This window comes from Loxodonta africana, chromosome 12 (genome assembly GCF_030014295.1).
Source record: "Loxodonta africana isolate mLoxAfr1 chromosome 12, mLoxAfr1.hap2, whole genome shotgun sequence".
NCBI classification, from domain to species: Eukaryota; Metazoa; Chordata; class Mammalia; order Proboscidea; family Elephantidae; genus Loxodonta; species Loxodonta africana.
Window position 1 is genome coordinate 99,168,661 of NC_087353.1, and position 18,873 is coordinate 99,187,533.

General features: G+C 42.2%; 1 protein-coding gene and 2 non-coding genes across 3 annotated transcripts; all 3 read left to right on the top strand.

Moving 5' to 3' along the window:
- The first annotated feature begins 7,553 nt into the window (after positions 1-7,553).
- CCT6A (chaperonin containing TCP1 subunit 6A) lies at positions 7,554-18,278 on the top strand. The gene is made up of 14 exons (XM_003416538.4): positions 7,554-7,785; positions 8,165-8,228; positions 10,977-11,111; positions 11,973-12,146; positions 12,640-12,743; positions 13,362-13,472; positions 14,129-14,288; positions 14,392-14,474; positions 15,075-15,171; positions 15,466-15,613; positions 16,105-16,238; positions 16,723-16,825; positions 17,573-17,645; positions 17,882-18,278. Exons 1-14 carry the CDS (start codon positions 7,649-7,651, stop codon positions 17,952-17,954), a joined length of 1,596 nt encoding a protein of 531 aa, XP_003416586.1. The 5' UTR covers positions 7,554-7,648; the 3' UTR covers positions 17,955-18,278.
- Positions 11,705-11,838, top strand: LOC111752456 (small nucleolar RNA SNORA22). The gene has a single exon (XR_002787385.1). It is a non-coding gene; the product is annotated as a small nucleolar RNA SNORA22 (small nucleolar RNA).
- On the top strand, positions 15,714-15,853 carry LOC111752455 (small nucleolar RNA SNORA15). Its single transcript, XR_002787384.1, has one exon. It is a non-coding gene; the product is annotated as a small nucleolar RNA SNORA15 (small nucleolar RNA).
- Positions 18,279-18,873: the final 595 nt, after the last annotated feature.

Below are 18,873 nucleotides of genomic sequence, written 5' to 3' on the forward strand. Positions count from 1 at the left end.
TGATCAGGAACCAACGGGACTGAAGGAAGAAGTCCAAGCTACACTGAAGGCACTGGCAAAAAACAAGGCTCCAGGAATTGGCGAAATGCCAAATGAGATGTTTCAACAAACGGTTGCAGTGCTGGAAGTGCTCACTCATCTGTGCCAAGAAATTTGGAAGACAGCTTTCTGGCCAACTGACTGGCAGAGATCCATATTTACGCCTGTTCTCAAGAAAGGTGATCCAACTGAATATACAAATTATAGAACAATATCATAATATCACATGCAAGTAAAATTTTGCGGAAGATCGTTCAAAAGCGGCTGCAGCAGTGTATCCACCAGGAACTGCTGGAAATACAAGCCGGATTCAGAAGAGGACATGGAACCAGGGATGTTATAGCTAATGTCAGACAGATCCTGGCTGAAAGCAGAGAATACCAGAAAAATGTTTACCTGTGTTTTATTGACTATGCAAAAGCATTCGACTGTGTGGATCATAACAAATTATAGATAACATTGCGAAGAATGGGAATTCCAGAACACTTAGTTGTGCTTATGAAGAATCTGTACACAGATCAGGAGGCAGTCTTTTGAGCAGAACAAGGGAATACTGTGTGGTTTAAAGTCAGGAAAAGTGTGTGTAAGGGTTGTATCCTTTCACCATACCTACTCAACCTGTATGCTGAGCAAAGAACCTGAGAAGCCGGACTATATGAAGAAGAACGGGGCATCAAGATTGGAAGAAGACTCATCAACAGGCTGCAATATGCAGATGACACAACCTTGCTTGCTGAAAGCGAAGAGGACTTGAAGCACTTACTGATGAAGATCAAAGCCCACAGCATTCAGTACGTATGACACCTCAACATAAAACTAAAAAAAAAAAACAAACTTTTTTTTTTTTTTGAAAACAAAAATCCTCACAACTGGACCAATAAGCAACATCATAATAAATGGAGAAAATATTGAAGTTGTCAAGGATTTCATTTTACTTAGATCCATAATCAACGCCTATGGAAGCAGGAGTCAAGAAATCAAAAGACACATTGCATTGGGCAAATCTGCTGCAAAAGACCTCTTTTAAGTGTTGAAATGCAAAGATGTCACCTTGAGGACTAAGGTGCACCTGACCCAAGCCAAGGTGTTTTCAATCGCTTCATATGCATGTGAAAACTGGGCAATGAATAAGGAAAACCGAAGAAGAACTGATGCCTTTAGAATTGTGGTGTTGGCAAAGAATATTGGATATACCCTGGACTGCCAAAAGACCGAACAGATCTGTCTTGGACGAAGTACAACCGGAATGCTCCTTAGAAGCGAGGGTGGCAAGAGTACGTCTCACATACTTTGGACATGTTGTCAGGAAGGATCAGTCCCTGGAGAAAGACATCATACTTGGTAAAGTGGAGAGTCAGTAAAAGAGAGGAAGACCCTCGATGAGATGGATTGACACAGTCGCTACAACAATGGGCTCAAGCATAGCAATGATTGAGAGGATGGCGCAGTGTTTTGTTCTGTTGTACATGGGGTCATTATGAGTGGGAATCAACTCAACGGCACCTAACAATAAGAAGATAGATCTTAAAAAAGCACAATGCTTGGGGAAGACATTCTTTACTAGTTAAGCTAAACTATTGCTTGGTTTTAAGAGGACTTCCGGGAATTTGTGCGTGTGTGTGTGTGTGTGTGTGTGTGTGTGTGCTTTAAGTGAACGTTTGCAGCACAAGTTAGTTTCTCATACAAAAATTTATACACACATTGTTATGTGACCCTAGTTGCTCTCCATATAATGTGACAGCACATTCCTCCTTTCTACCTCGGTGTCCATTCAATCAGCTCCTGTCCCTTTTTACCTTCTCATCTCACCTCCAGACAGGAGCTGCCCGTTTAGTCTCATGTATCTACTTGAGCTAAGAAGCACTGTCTTCATGAGTATCATGTTATGTCTTACAGTCCAGTTTAATCTTTGTTTGAAGAGTTGGCTTCGGGAAAGGTTTCAGTTCTGGGCTAGCAGAAAGTCCGGGGGCCGTGTCTTCTGCGGTCCCTCCAGTCTCAGTCAGACCATTAAATCTGGTGTTTTTATGTGAATTTGAGTTCTGCACCCCACTTTTCTCCTGCTCCATCAGGGACTCTCTGTTGTGTTGCCTGTCAGGGGAGTCATTGAAGGTAGCCGGGAGCTATCTAATCCTTCTGGTCTCGGGCTGATGGAGTCACTGGTTTATGTGGCCCTTTCTACTTCTTGAGCTAATATTTTCCTTGTGTCTTTGCTCTTTTTCATTTTCCTTTGTTCCAAGTGGGTTGGGACCAATTGATGCATCTTAGATGGCTGCTTTCCAGCTTTTAAGGCCCCAGATGCCACTCACCAAAGTGGAATGCAGAACATTTTCTTAATAAACTTTGTTATGCCAATTGACCTGGAAGTTCCCTGAAACCATGGTCCTCATACCCCTGCCCCTGCTACTCTGTCCCTGGAAGTGTTTGGTTGTATTCAAAAAGCTTCGTAACTTTTGGTTTATTCCAGTTTTCAGGGGATATTTTTGATTTAAAGATTATCTCAGGGGGGTTAATCCAGCCTCCATGGCTCCAGAAAGTCTGGAATCCATGAGAATTTGAAATTCTTTTCTGCATTTCCCCTCTTTTAATCAGGATTCTTCTACAGAATCTTTGGTCAAAATGTTCAGTAATGGTAGCTGGGAACCATCCAGTTCTTCTGGTTTCATGGCAAAAGGGGCAGTTGTTCATGGAGGCAATTAGCCACATCCATGAGAGTTTCTTGTCTGTAATCTGCACAGAAGCAGATCACCAGGCCTTTGTTCTGTGGTGCTGCTGGGTGGATTTGACTGCCAGCCTTCAGGTTAGCAGCGGATCATAAACTGCTTATGCGAGCCAGGGACCTCCATCCAGTGACAGTCATTGTTAAAACATTTTGCAGTATCTCTGTCTGGTCCTTTATCAAATTGTATGTACATCTGGGGAGAATTTGATAAAAATGAGACATTAGACATACCTTTTTTATAAACTAATTTTTATTGTGCTTTAAGCGAAAGTTTACAAATCAGGCCAGTCTCTCATACAAAAATTTACATACACCTTGCTATACACTCCTAATTGCTCTCCCCCTTTTTAATGAGATAGCACACCCCTTCCCTCCACTCTCTCTCCGCATGTCCACTCGAGCGGCTTCTGGACCCCTCTGCCCTCTCATCTCTCCTGCAGACAGGAGATGCCAACATAGTCCCATGTGTGTACTTGATCCAAGAAGCTCGTTCTTCACCAGTATCATTTTCTATTCCATATTCCAGTCCAATCCCTGTCTGAAGAGTTGGCTTTGGGAATGGTTCCTGTCTTGGGCTAACAGAAGGTGTGGGGACCATGGCCTCCGGGGTCTTTCTAGTCCCAGCCTGACCATTAAGTCTGATCTTTTTTCAAGAATTTGGGGTCTGCATTCCACTGCTCTCCTGCTCCCTCAGGGGTTCTCTGTTGTGTTCCCTGTCAGGGCAGTTATTGGTTGTGGCCAGGTACCACCCAATTCTTCTGGTCTCAGGCTGATGTAGTCTCTGGTTTATGTGGTCCTTTCTGTCTCTTAGGCTTATAATTACCTTGTTAGACATACTTTTTTAAAAACAATATTTTATTTATTTTTTAAATAAATAATTTTAATTGTACTTTAGATGAAGGTTTACAGAACAACTAGCTTCTCATTAAACAGTTTGAACACATATTGCTTTATGACATTGGTTAACAACCCCAGGACATGTCAACACTCTCCCTTCTCAACCTTGGGTTCCCTATCATCAGCTTTCCTGTCCCCTCTTGTCTTCCAGTACTTGCCCCTGGGCTGGTGTGCCCCTTTAGCCTCTTTTTGTTTTATGGGCCTGTCTCATCTTTGGACGAAGGGTGAACCTCAGGAATGACCTCATTACTGAGCTAAAAGGGTGTTGGGAGCCATACTCTCAGGGTTTCTCCAGTCTCTGTTGGGACAGTAAGTCTGGTCTTTTTTTGTGAGATAGAATTTTGTTCTACATTTTTCTTCAGGTCTTTCTGGGACCCTCTCTTGTGATCTCTGTGAGAGCAGTCAGTGGTGGTAGCCGGGCACCATCTAGTTGTGCTGAACTCAGTCTGGCGGAGGCTGTGGTAGTTGTGGTCCATTAGTCCTTTGGACTAATCTTTCCCTTGTGCCTTTGGTTTTCTTCATTCTTCCTTGCTCTAGATGGGGTAACATCAGTAGAGTATCTTAGATGCCTGCTCACAGGCTTTTAAGACCCTAGAAAAAATATTTTTGTTGAAAGTTTACACACCATATTAGGTTCCCATTTAACAATTTTCTACACAAATTGTTCAGTGACATTAGCTGCATTTTTCACAGTCTATCAACATTCTCATTATTCCTGTTCTGGTTGTTCCATTTCCAGTAATCTAGTTTCCCTGGACCCTTCTCAGTAAGTCTTGAGTCTCTGGCCTACCCATACTTTTTATATATTTTCATGTATACACTTACGCCTCCCTTTATAGATATATAGATTTGGGGAGTATGATGGTTTAGGTGAAGCGTCAGCTTGGTTAGGCCATGATTCTTAGTGGTTTGCTTCACTGGCTTTAATCCTTTAGAGATCCCAGCCTAAGACATTTGGTACTGGAAGAGTGGGGTGTTGCTCCAACAGATACCTAAAATAGGGAAGCAGTTTTAGAGTTGGGCAATGGGTAGAGGCTGGGTTTTAAGGTGCCTAATGGAAAAAGCCAAGCAGCCCTAGTGGTTAAAGCACTCAGCTGCTAATGGAAAGGTCAGTGGTTCAAAACCACCCGTGGCTCCCTGGGAGAAAGATGTGGCACTCTGCTTCTGTAAAGATTTACAGCCTTGGAAACCCTATAAGGCAGTTCTACTCTGTCCTATAGGGTCACTATGAGTCGGAATTTACTCGATAGCTGTGGGTTTGGCTTAGTGAGTTTAATAGAAAAAACCTAGACTGTCTTGAAGAGACTGTTGGTGAAGTTATGGATGTCAAAAGCAATTCTGATGAAGGCTCAGAAGGAAGTGAGGAGAACTGTAGACAAAATCTCTATTGTCTTAGAAAATACATACGGTGCAGGAACAGGATGTTGCTAGAAATGTGGACGTTAAATGTGCTCCTGGTGAGGCTTTAAAAGAAAATGATGAACGTGTGATTGGACACTGGAGGAAGGGCGATGCTTTTTATGCAGCGGCAAAGAACTTGTCTCAATTATGTTCAAACATTTGGTGGAAAGTGATGAACTTGGACAGCTGGCTGATGAGATTTCTAAGCAAGATCTTAAAAGGGCTGTATGGTTTCTCCGCGCTGCTTACAGTAAGATCTGGGCTGGATTACCCAATAAGCAAGGTACGAATGGGCTTACTTGTGCATACGTACTAATCTGTAGTGAACAATTTTCTCCTGTTTTTCAGGACATCAAAGATGTGGTGAAACCATGTGAAACTGTTCACTAGCTTAGTAAGGACAAACTAAGGACACGTGTCCAAGAATGTTCACCAAGGACAGGGCTACACAATCTTTTGTTAAAGAGATTAAGCCTGTGACTGCTAGATCTAACCAACCACAACAGTAGAATACCCATCTTCCAGGAAGAAAACTCTTTGCTGCCTGGAATTCTACAGGCAGGAAACAGGCCAAAGAAGGTACATTTGTTGTCCTCCATGAAAAGAAAAGGACCATCCCTGGAGCAGAACTGCTGGAAGGAGCACTGGAAGTAGGGTCTTCTCAGTTTCAGAGGGTGAGGCCATGTCTCCTATATCTCAAAGGTGGGGCCACAGCCTCCTAGGTTTCAAAGAGTCAAATCTTTGCCAACTCCGTTCTGGAGCATGGGGCTGCTGTTAAGTCGTGCAGGGGGGTGGGGCCACCACCCAAAGCTGAGGGGGTGGGTCTGCCATGTCCAAGTGACAAAAAAATGGGGCTTACCAGCACTGAGGGAGTGGGGTCACCACTAAGATGGACTAGGAGAATGGGGCCACCGAAAGTCAAGGGAGCAGAGATGCTGTCCCAATGGGCCTGGAAGGGGAAGCCAAAGCCCAGGTCTGGACGGCCTCCTCTGAGAATCCAGGGAGCATGTCCAACACCCAGAGTCTGGAGGGCAGGGTCATTGCCCAGATGGTACCAAGGAACGGAGGATTATTCTCAAGCCTTGAGAGCTAATGTAAATTGTTCTGCTGAGGTTTGTGCTTGCTTGGTGCCTGTTATCCCTTCTTTCCCTCTAATTTCTCCCATTTGTAATGGAAATGTCTACCTCGTGCCTGTTCCATCAGTGTAGTTTGTAAACAGATAACTTGTAGTCTACATTTCACAGGCTCACAATGAAGAGGAATTTTGTCCCAGGATGGAATAAACCTAAAATCTCACCCAGAATTTATTTAGATGCTTCAGAAGATGAGATTTTGGACTTGGAGTTGATTTAAGACTTTTGGTATGGTATGACGGGATGAATGTGTTTTACACGTGGCAAGAACATGAATTTGGGGGGGGGGGCAAAGGATGGAATGTTATTAATTGAATTATGTCCCCCCAAATATGTGATGTGAATCCTCATTTCAATGCCAGTGGTTATAATCCCATTTGGGAATGGGTGGTCTTTATTATGTTAATGACACAGGATTAGAGTAGGGTGTATTTTGAGTCAATCTCTTCTGAGATATAAAAGAGATTAAACCAGTAAGAAAAGCAGAGATGGAGGAAGAGAGGTGCCAAGCCACATGAAGATCGCCCAGGAGCAGAACCTCAGAAGTGACAAAGATCTCCCTCCAGAGATGACAGAAAGAGAAAGCCTTCTCCTAGAGCTGGCACTCTGAATTCAGATGTCTGGCCTCCTACACTCTGAGGGAATAAATTTCTGTTTGTAAAGCCACCCACTTGCGGCACTTGTTTTAGCAGCACTGGAGAATTAACACAGTGCCCCTTTGGAGTCAATTCCCCCATTCCCCCCACCCTCCCCCACGCAACCAGTGATCTGCTGTCGCTATACATTTTTTCTGCTCTAGAATTTAATTCACATGGGATATGTGAGTTATATGTATCAATGTATAAATATATACACACATATGCACATGTATATGTTGTTGTTGTTAGGTGTCCTGTAGTCAGGTCCGACTCATAGCGACCCTATGCACCACAGAACGAAACACTGCCCGGTCCTGTGCCATCCTCACAATTGTTGCTACCTTCAGCCCACTGTGGCAGCGACTGTGTCAATCCATGTCGCTGACGGTCTTCCTCTTTTTCACTGAATCTCTACTTTGTCAAGCATGTGTGTTGCATCACAGCAACACACAAGACCCACAGTACCACAAACTGACAACCTGCACACCCAGCCACCTTGTTCTCAGGTCCCAGGCTCCGGGCCCAGCGCCACAGCGGAACCCCTTCGGCCCAGGGCTGCCGGGGCCACACTGTGCCCGGACTCAATGGCGCTCAGGACCCGGATGCGGATGTGGAGAGGAAGGCGGGACCACAGGCCCGCGGCCCAATGAACGGGCCTAGCCTAGCGGCGGCCCAATGATGGCGGCGCGCAGGCACGCTGGGGGAGGAGCGGGCTCGCCCGACTTTTCCAGAAGGGTGCGGATCTTGCCTCCCGTCCACGCTGAGTGGGCCTTGGGGTTTCCGGTGGTCAGGTCTTATCCTCTTCCTCTACTGCGCCCACCATGGCGGCCGTGAAGACCTTGAACCCCAAGGCCGAGGTGGCCCGAGCCCAGGCGGCGCTGGCGGTCAACATCAGCGCGGCCCGGGGGCTGCAGGACGTGCTGAGGACCAACCTGGGGCCCAAGGGCACCATGAAGATGTGAGTCAGGGCTGGCGGAGGGCGGGCCTGGGGCCGCGAGCCACGCGCCGCGGCGGGAAGGCGGGCCCCGGGTTCGAACCTGCGCCTGCGAGCCTCCACGTGGGCCTCCCGCCAGCGTGGCCGTTTCCTCCTGTCGGTGCCGTTTCCGCGGAGAACAAAGCTGCCCTCGTGCGCTCGCCCCGCACGTTCCAGCCACAGCGAGCTCCCGGCTCGCGTTCTCAGGGGCCGGGGTACGCCTTTCTGTAGACCGGGAGGAGGGACCCAGCCCCGCAGCCGCGGCCCCCGGGAATCTGGGAAAAGCCCGGCTTTTATGGGACGTTTGCTTTGCTCTCCGTTTGAGGGGTGGGGGGAATCACACTGATTCGTTTCCATTGAACAGGCTTGTTTCTGGTGCCGGAGACATCAAGCTGACTAAGGATGGCAACGTGCTGCTCCATGAAATGGTGAGAAATCTCGTCCACATCCAGAGTGGCTTGATTTTCCATAGGGCTTTTGATTTGTAGCAAAATTTCCAATGTCTGTTTTTCAGGTAGGAGAAAGTTAATATGGGTCGGCAGGTTGTGAGTAGGGAAGGAGCAGAAAAGAGTGTCATCAGTAATAACACCGAAGGAACAATACGGTGGGGAGCCCTGCAGCCGCACAGACCGAAATGTGAATCCTTAGTCTTTTATCATTTAAAATTTTGGTTAAGGGATTGTAATTATTAAACTTTATTATGGTAAAATCTGTAAAAACCAAGAGTGGTTAACAGAAACTGGTGGGCGAATGACCTGGAATATGAGATTTTTGAGATGAACGCTTAATTATCACTGAGTTCTCGAAATCTAACAGTTCAAATTCAGAAAGAGGAAGTGTGTTGCCTGTGATTTGTGTTCAGAATAAAATTTAGGATTTTGGTAGTAATACAGCATGTCACCAACATCCATGTGTTTATAAATATCGTTAGTAAGGGCTAGCTAACCTAGAAGGTGCAATTTGTTTTTTTAATTTTTTATTGTACATTAGATGAACTTCACAGAGCAAATTAGTTGTCATTAAATAATTAATACACGTATTGTTTTGTGATATTGGTTGCCAACCCCATGACTTGTCCACGCTCTTCCCCTTCTTTACCTTGGGTACCCTGTTACCAGCTCTCCTGTCCCCTCCTGCCTTCTCGTCTTTGTCCCTGATCTGCTGTGCCCGTTTAGTCTCATTTTGTTTTATGGGCTTGTCGAATCTTTGGTTGAAGAGTGAACCTTAGGAGTGACTTCAGTACTGAGGTAAAAGGGTGTCCACAGGTTTCTTCAGTCTCTGTCAGACCAGTAAGTCTGGTCTTTTTTGTGTGAGTTAGAAGCAGTTCGTTTATTTTTAAATGGCGGTCCCTGCCAGCAGGGACCAGTTGGAGCCATAGTTTAAATGTGAGGTCAGTCAGAAGAGTTGTATCTCCATAAAAAAAAGTGTTATTACAGAGAACTTTCATAAAATTTGCGATTCTTTGGTCAGAGGCTTATTTCCTTTTTATTGTGAAATACAACAAAAAAAGAAAATATTTGCAGTTTAACTTATAACTTTAAACTGAACGCATGTAGCCCCCACCTTAGTTAAGAAAGCCCGAGAAATTTAACATTGATACAGTATAGTCTAGTACAAGGTCCCTATTTGTTTTCACAGTTGTCCCTTTAAATGTCCTTTATAGCTCCTTATGATGGTTGTATTCCCAGATTATGGACAGAAAGGTCTGTAATTTGACATGTGCCCCCTGTGCCTTACACAGTGAGAAGTATACAGTGACACCTGTGTGGTGTTTTTAGCAAAAATATTTAACGTCAGCAAATTTAGATAATGAGATAGTCTGTGAGATGACTGGCCTGAATTCTTAAAAGTATCTCCAAAGACATAACAGGCTAGGGAAGTGTTCTAGATTAAAGGAGGGTAAGGCAGCATGAAAACCAGATGCCCTGCAGGATCCTTGATTCAGTCCTTTGTAATTGAGTCTTCGTGGGGTGATGTTGGAGACATGGTGAATATCCTGTTCTTCCAGAACCTGTCCACACAGTGGTTCTGCATCTGTTGATGGTGTTTGCTGCAAGGGCTTTTTAAGTTATTTGGTCAATGTCACGTAATGTTGGAGGCTGCTGAGCTTTCATTTCAGAAGGCACCTAGCTTATCCTTTTTTTTTTTTTAATGCGCTTTAAGTGAAAGTTTACTTATCAAGTTAGTCTCTCATACAAAAACTTACACACCTTGTTATTTACTCCTAGCTGCTCTCCCCCTAATGAGACACCCTATATTCCCTGTGTCCATTCAGCCTTTTTTTTTTTATTCAGCCAGCTTCTGTCCCCCTCTGCCTTCTCATCTCCCCTCCAGACAGGAGCTGTCCATATAGTCTCATGTGTCTCCTTGAGCTAAGAAGCTCACTCCTCACCAGTATCGTTTTCTATCTTATAGTCCAGTCCAATCCCTGTTTGAAGAGTTAGCATCAGGAATGGTTCCAGTCTTGGGCTAACAGAGGGTCTGGGGACCATGACCTTTAGGGTCCCTTCAGTCTCGGTCAGACCCATTAAGTCTAGTCTTTTTATGAGAACCTGAGGTCTGCATCCGATTGTTCTCCTGCTCCATCAGGGATTCTCAGTTGTGTTCCCTGTCAGGGCCCTGTCAGGGCATTCATCGGTGGTAGCCGGATACCATCTAGTTCTTCTGGTTCCAGGCTGAAGTAGTCTCTGGTTCATGTGGCCCTTTCTGTCTCTTGGGCTCATCTTTACCTTGTGTCTTTGGTGGTCTTCATTCTGCTATTTACCTTGCATGTTTGGTGGTCGTCATTCTCCTTTGCTCCAGGTGGGTTGAGACCAATTGATGCATCTTAGATGGCTGCTTGACCTAGCTTATTCTTGAAAGAGCCTGAGACTTGGGCCTGGATTTGAAATGGTTGTTACTGTTTGTTAGCTGTATCATTTACTCTGAAAGGTAATTCTTCACTGAGCCTCGTGTTTCCTCATCAGTTAACGGAGATAATCTGAGATGTAACAAATTTGTACATAAAAATGTTTTGATCATAATTGTTATGCAATAATATTTAATGATAGCTTTTTAATCACAGTAGTATGTAGTCAAGCACTTTGACAGTTTGTTCAGGTAGGTAGCACTTTTTGTTCGAGGTGTATTTTGATTGCTTTATTTTAAGTCATTTAAGTGTTTTCTTCTACTTTCAGCAAATTCAACACCCAACAGCCTCCTTAATAGCAAAAGTAGCAACAGCCCAGGATGACATAACGGGTGATGGCACGACCTCCAACGTCCTGATCATCGGCGAGTTGCTGAAACAGGCGGATCTCTACATTTCTGAAGTATACATGACTCTTAGGGTTCTGACTTGTAACGTGTATAGGAAATATCTGAGTTTTATTTATAGTAATTGATATGTTCATTGTTGCTGTGGGCATACGTAGAATGTAAAGAGCAGGCTCTTAAACTGGGAACCTCAGTCTTCATCCTGGTCTGACGTAGATTTGTTGTGAGCTGGAAAAGTTAGGAAATCTTCCCGGGCATGAGAAGATATTTTTTTTTATCAAGCTGAATTACATATGTAATTTATATCCATCTTTTTTTTATATATAGACATTAATAATTGGTATTTAGAAATGGAATATTCAGGGCTAAGTATAAGGAAAACGGCCAACCAAAAGTTGAAACTTAAGTCAGAATCCCACAGTCTTTTTAACAGTTAATAATTTCAGGACTAAAATAAACCTCAGTGAGTACTAATCTAGTGTCAGAGTTTCCTGGGAAGACAAACCAGACTCTTAGCCTCCTTAATTATTTTTGTTAGTAAACTATGTGAGTTAATTTCAGATTATCTGTAGAAAAGGTATACAGTTCCTGTCTTTTGACTGCAAGTTGTTAGGACATGTTTTTGGGTTTGGACTTTATCCCTGGTGGTTTGCACAGTGAACACCCAAGTGTGCTTTATAGTTCCCTTGGCCTTGACTCTGTGCTAGAGCAACATCTGTTCTTTTCCTCTGCATTGGAAGGAGTATTTATCCTTTTAAATGTATTCAAAAGGTCAGCACATTTTAATTGTACTAAAGGATGTGACTCTTCGAGAATGTCTCTTCAAAAATATTTGAACTTTATCGTGAACTGTAGTTGGCATCTTAATTGAATAACACCACTGTTGGGGGTGTTTTATACGTGCGTGTTTGTTATAGGGTCTGCACCCCCGAATAATAACTGAAGGATTTGAAGCTGCAAAGGAAAAGGCACTTCAGTTTTTGGAACAAATCAAAGTAAGCAAAGAGATGGACAGACAGACACTTATAGATGTGGCCAGAACATCTCTGCACACTAAAGTTCATGCTGAGCTTGCCGACGTCTTAACAGAGGTATGTATGAAGTTCAGAGTATGCCTGATACCTGAGACATCAGTGGACTTAACAGTTCCACCCACAAGGTGCTATCTGCAGTCTTCACCGTATCATAGTGTGTGAAATAAATAGGTTCAGTGTTTTGGTTTGGAGATACTTGTGTAAAAATAAAGATGTTTGCGGTAATGATACCTGACCTGTGTCTCTAAAAAATAACATGAGAAAGTCAAATAATAGTATACCTGACCAGGTTGTAAAAGTATAAAACGGAGATTTTATTATTAAAATACTTACTGTTACCAGTATTTTTAATAAACTAGCAGGAGGGATGTTCTCAGTTCTTGAGGTAATTACAAATGATAGAATTTCAGACGTGTCAATTACTTCAGGCCTTTGCAGGTAACATACTGCTAGCACATAGAAAAAAGCTTGTATCAATTTAGAGATGTTGAAGTCAAACTGCTTTCAGCTTCTGAATTGAGTTTATTTCATGGTTATACTTGTGTTGTAGGCTGTAGTTGACTCCATTTTGGCCATCAAAAAACAAGATGAACCTATTGACCTTTTCATGGTTGAAATCATGGAGATGAAACATAAATCTGAAACTGACACAAGGTATGTGGTAGAATGCTAGGAAATACAAGGGATTTAGAAATCTGCAGGTGTTTCATACAATATGTATTTTTTTGGCTTATTTATTTTTAGATTGTGTATATTGCCTAGATGAATACCGTACTAACTCTTAGTAAGAATTCCACTTGAAATGAGGTTAATGATAGGTTGTGTTTATGGCTGGAATGATCATTCTGGAATGATCGTTCAGTCACTGGGCATTTATTCAACTGCTTAGGCACAAAAGCATAATGGGAGACAGCTGGGAATTAAAAATTTTGTTTTGAAAGTCTTAGTTAAACACAGTTTTTTAAAAGGTGATCACAATGTGATAGCATACCAGTTGAGACAGTTTTTTTATACAAGAGAAGTGGTCACTTTTTTTGGCTTGGATTGCTTGTTTTTTTCGTTACGTTATGGAGTACTGGTTTTTCACATGTTGTGAACATTTGCAATTTTCTCTGTCGAACCTGCCCAAGTTTTGTTCAGATAATTCAAGAAATGAAGCTGGTTATGTAAAAATTTGTCATATAGTCTCAGTTCAGTGTACCCTTGCTAGTTTATGTTACACCCCATCTGGAGATCAGTCACGATGAAGCCTTTTAAACGTGTTTTTAACAGCTTAATTAGAGGGCTCGTTTTGGACCATGGGGCCCGGCATCCTGACATGAAGAAGAGAGTAGAAGATGCGTACATCCTCACATGCAATGTGTCCTTAGAATATGAAAAAACGTGAGTGTATGATCCCTTAAAAATGGACCCAGGAGGGTGAAGGAGCTTGGTATTATGTGCGAGACACTTCTCTGAGAGAGAGTTTTCCCATGTGTCAGCACAGTAATGCCTCGCTTGGGTTTGAGAGGATTATAGGAAATAACCCCTGGCAGTGCGCTGGGCCAGGACCAGAGCTCAGTGACTATTTGTGAACTCTCAAGACGAGCCTACTTTCTGAGGCTGCGCCTCAGTCTCCTTAAAAAAATTGTTAAAACGTTTTCCCCCGTTCCTTCACTTGAGTTTTTAAAACATTGTATTATGGTAACATATACATCTATAACAAAAATTGCCTTTTTAACCATTTTTTAAGGGTACAGTTCAGTGACATATTTACCATGTTATGCAGCCGTTACCAAAAGTTTTTCATCACCCTGAGCAGAAACTCGGTGTCCCTTAAGCAGTGACTCCTCACCCTCCCCCGCCCCCCCAGCCCCTGTAACCGCTCATCTACTTTGATCTCTATGCGTTTGCCTGCTCTAGAGATGTTGTATAAGTGGGACCATAGGGTTTTTGTCCTTTTGTGTGTGACCTCAGTCAGCCTGATGTTGTCAAGGGTCATCTGCGTATCAGAACTTCATTTCTCTACGGTATCTTTTTTTTTTTTTTTTTTTTAATAGAGAAGTGAACTCTGGCTTCTTTTATAAGAGTGCAGAAGAGAGAGAGAAACTTGTAAAAGCTGAAAGAAAATTCATCGAAGACAGAGTTAACAAAATAATAGAACTGAAAAAGAAAGTCTGTGGTGATTCAAATAAAGGATTTGTTGTTATTAATCAGAAGGTAAGTGAAAATGTAAATTGGTTTCATAAACTAGATTGTAGCATCCTTTTTTTTTAAGTCGTTAAGGTACAAGATACTGAAACTAATTTCGTTTCCATTACAGGGAATTGATCCTTTTTCCTTGGATGCCCTTGCAAAAGAAGGCATAGTAGCTCTGCGCAGGGCGAAACGAAGAAACATGGAGAGGTATGGGCGCAGGTTATCTGAGTAATGTGAATGCTCCTTATTTTGCAAGTTAACTGATGTTACCCTTTTTTCTTTCTCTGTTTTATTTTTAAATCGTGACACAGTCTGTACATGTTTTTCTTAGGGGACTAGCATCAAGGGGTTTCAGAGAAATACTTCTCCCAAATGGCTCACCACCGTGAAGAGTTGTTGTCTACCTTCACGCTGACATTAGTTCTTTTAGACTTGCTGGAGGTCAGCAGAAACACCTCCATTCAGGGCTGGACCCAGGCTGACTTTTACATAGACCGTACTTGATTTCCTCAGAAATCAAAACGCATGAAACTAAGTGTCACTGTATGCGACGCCCTTTGGGTTTCACATCAGAGGAGCATTTGCTGACTTGGGGAGGGTGGTTTAAATGCAGAGGTTATGAGAAGGGACTAGGGTTCAGTTGGCTGAGAAGGGGATGGTCTCTCTTGGGTTGGAGTGCTGAGTGTGGAACTGTTTAGAATATAATTTTAGTATGTAATTCTAAAAGACCGCTTCTTAAAAAAATCTTCTCTTTGTACGTAACTAATAATAGTGCTTATGTGTCTCTCTTAAAACCTTAAACTTCAGGCTGACACTTGCCTGTGGTGGGGTGGCTCTAAATTCCTTGGATGACCTAAACGCTGACTGTTTGGGCCGTGCCGGACTCGTCTATGAGTACACGTTGGTGAGTGTGTTTTATTCCGAAGATTTACGAGTCCCTTTGTGGTAAGACTCAAGTCAGACGTGGGATTGGGTTTTTGCTTTATTGATACACATTTTGATGGTTTGTGTGTGATAATGAAAAGCCGTTGGCAGGAAAATCACATTTCTTTTATATGTGACTTTTTAAGAGATTTGCTTTAATGTGATTAGTGTTATTCCATTAATATCCTATTTATCATTCTCTCCATAAGCTTCCACCCAGTTCACTCTTCACAACTAAATCCTGTTTTGGAAATAACATCCCTTCTACACACAGGGAGAAGAGAAGTTCACCTTCATTGAGAAATGCAATAACCCTCGGTCTGTCACACTGTTGATCAAAGGACCAAATAAGCACACGCTCACTCAAATCAAAGATGCTATAAGAGATGGCTTGAGGGCTGTCAAAAATGCTATCGATGATGGTGAGATCCTCACTTTGTTCAGATTTTAAGATGTCTTAAAACGTAATGCATGGAAAAATCCAGTGCCCTTTGAAAATTGAGTCTTTTCTGCTATCTAAAAGCATGGCTGAATACTGTGTTCTTTTTATCAGTAATTTGCACAGCCAGACACCATGCAAAAGTATCATCTTCCCTTTAAAATGTTTATGATGTATGCTAACTTTTTCTCATGGCATATCATTATTAAAGGTGAATACAAATAAATGAAATAACAGTAATAGCTTTCAAGAGCTGCTCAGTGCTGGTTAAATGTAACTTTTCTGTTAAATAAGCTAGTTGCTTATATTACGGCTTCCAAATGCATTATTTGTCTTGCTGTGGGTATCGTGAACTGTCAGTAAATGACTTTCATGTGTGTGTGTTTTCATTAATAAACACCTATTTCTCCCCTTACAATTGATTCTATAGGTTTATTTTCTGTGTAGCTTAGCACTTCTCTTTTCCCCCAACAGGCTGTGTGGTTCCAGGTGCTGGTGCAGTGGAAGTGGCAATGGCAGCAGCTCTGATTAAATACAAGCCCAGCATCAAGGGCAGGGCCCAGCTTGGAGTCCAAGCGTTTGCTGATGCGTTACTCATTATTCCCAAGGTGTGAATATTTTAACAGTCAGTTTTCTAAACTGTACTGTGGTGTGGATTTTGGATAAGCATGGTTGGTTTTCTCCCTGACAATAGAACAGAAATCCCTAACAATCGAAATGTACTTGGTGCCTCTGGAAGGGAGACTTTGATGTCTGAAAAAAGTTGCAAATGGCAAGAGAGAACTATTCTAAGAGAACTGGTGGCATATGGAGTTGTACTAATATATGAGCTTGGTTTTTTGTTTTAGTTGAGTATCATTTTCTGTTGTATGCTTATTTGGGGGTGTCGTTTATGACGTGTGTATTGCTACACTTAGAGTGGGTTAGGGAGCTGGTCAGTATTGTATAAGTTTAGTTAGTCTGTGAAGTGAACATAAATAGTACTGTCTTCACTCAATAATTGATTGGAAGCATTGTGGGTTTATCATAGACTTGGTCATGTCTATAATTCTTAGGTTGTGTCTTTTGAAGAATTATATTTGTTTACTTTAGGTTCTTGCTCAGAACTCTGGTTTTGACCTTCAGGAGACACTAGTAAAAGTTCAAGCAGAACATGCAGAATCTGGTCAACTTGTGGGTGTAGACTTGAACACAGGTAAGATAATCCAGTATTTGAAAGGGAAGAACTAGATAATACAGGTGAGGTATAGCCAGGAACAATCAAGAATGGGACCTTAAGAATCTTGGGAGAGTGGCTTTGCAGTTTGACACCAGTACTATTGGGAACTCTGGGTTCCAAATTGGAATAAAATATGATACATAAAAATGGGATAGCTAGTTGTCATAATTAAGAGAGTAGACATTAGAGTTATTGCAAAGAATACAAATTTGTTGGGGTACTGCTGAGTGGTGTAGGTGTTTTAGGGTAGTACTTAGTGAAGGATTTTCATATTAGGCTTGCCCTATTCCATTTTTTAATCAGGGACTTTGATGATCAAATACATTAAGTGATCATATTCATGGGTGGAAAAGGCAAAGAATAGCAGATAATGTTGAAAGATGAGATCAAATCTCATGACATTTAACCAGATCAAATTTAAAGCCCTGGTCTTAGGCTCATGTAACGAAAATGATACAAGTACAGAGTAGCGGCAAAATAACTGAGGATGGTGAAACACTTGGCCATCAGAGAGAGCTGCTTTGTCACTTGAGGTCTTCCAGGTAGCGATGAGCCACTTGTATACTGTGGATGGGAGTTCTGGTTTGGAGTAGATAACAGGACTGCTAGGAGCTGTGGGATTCCCATAATAAATAATAGTGCAGATGCGTAATCAGTAGTGAGCCATATGTTCTGATCTTGACATCCTGTATGTGGTTTTAAGAAGAGTGGATTACTTCCTAGGTGAGCCGATGGTAGCAGCAGAAGCAGGCATATGGGATAACTATTGTGTAAAGAAGCAGCTTCTTCATTCCTGGTAAGTTTGGGAAAGCCAAAACTATAATAACTTTTAGGTTATGTCCTTTTTTAATTGTCTCCTCTCACCTTATAAAAATGTAAACTAAAAGCGTAAAAATTAAACTAGCCCTCTTACGTGTGGCAGAAGAAAGGGAAATTAAATTGGATGTAATGCATGCAGTTCAGTTGGAAATGGGAAGTTGAATTAGGGTTTGTGTCTCAAATCTGAGCCATCTGGTTTTGTCCCCTTTTCAGCACTGTGATTGCTACCAACATTCTCCTGGTTGATGAAATCATGCGAGCTGGAATGTCTTCTCTAAAAGGTTGAATTGAAGCTTCTCTTACATCGTCTGAATCATGAAGACTCTGCAGAGTGATCCTAAGAATGTGGCTATGGAATTTTTGTCCAAGCTTCAAATAATTTTCAAAGGAATTTTCTTTCCCCATATGAAAACAGGCGATCATTGTCACCTATTCAAATTCTGAAATTCTGATCACAGTATTTTTTAAATGCACTGAAGTGTATACACAGAAAGCAAGTCCTTTTGACCCACTGAGCCAGGTGGTTTTGTGTTAGCTGCAGGGGCATAAAATAAATGTTAGATAAGCATATGTTAACTACCTTGTTAATAAATGCTCCTTCAAAAACAAATTTTAACAGCTTAAGTTTTTATTAACCAAAAAAAAAAAAAAACAAACCTGTTCTCTTTCAAGTTGATTCTGACTCATAGTGCCCCTATAGGACAGAGTAGAACTGCCTCATAAGGTTTTCAAAGGCTTTAATAAGTCTTTTATGGAAGCAGACTGTCACATCTTTCTTAGAGTGGCTGTTAGTAGATGTATGTTAGTTTATCCAACAGCTCTGTACTGAGTACTTAAACACATAAGTAACAAGTTTTTGAAAGCATCTGTTTCCTTAGTATGAACTCCTATGAGTACAATATTGGTTCCATTGACTTCTCATGCTTTTGAAGTAGCTTTGCTAAAATGTAGACCTCCCCTGCCAAGTTAAGTTTATACTTTGTAGTAGGTGGAAAGACCGGTGAACTGGAACTGAGGGAGGCAAAGCTGCAAGTATAAAACGGGGAAAAATGGAGATCAAGGGAACAGAGATAGAGAGATGGCTGAATACATGGCCAGCAAGGCAGCTAGCGTTACCGGAGATGAAGGCTGACCTTATTTTTGTGCCTCTCTACCTTTGCTTAAGCCTAAATGTTCATTCCACACCTTTCAGCGTCAGTTTTTTC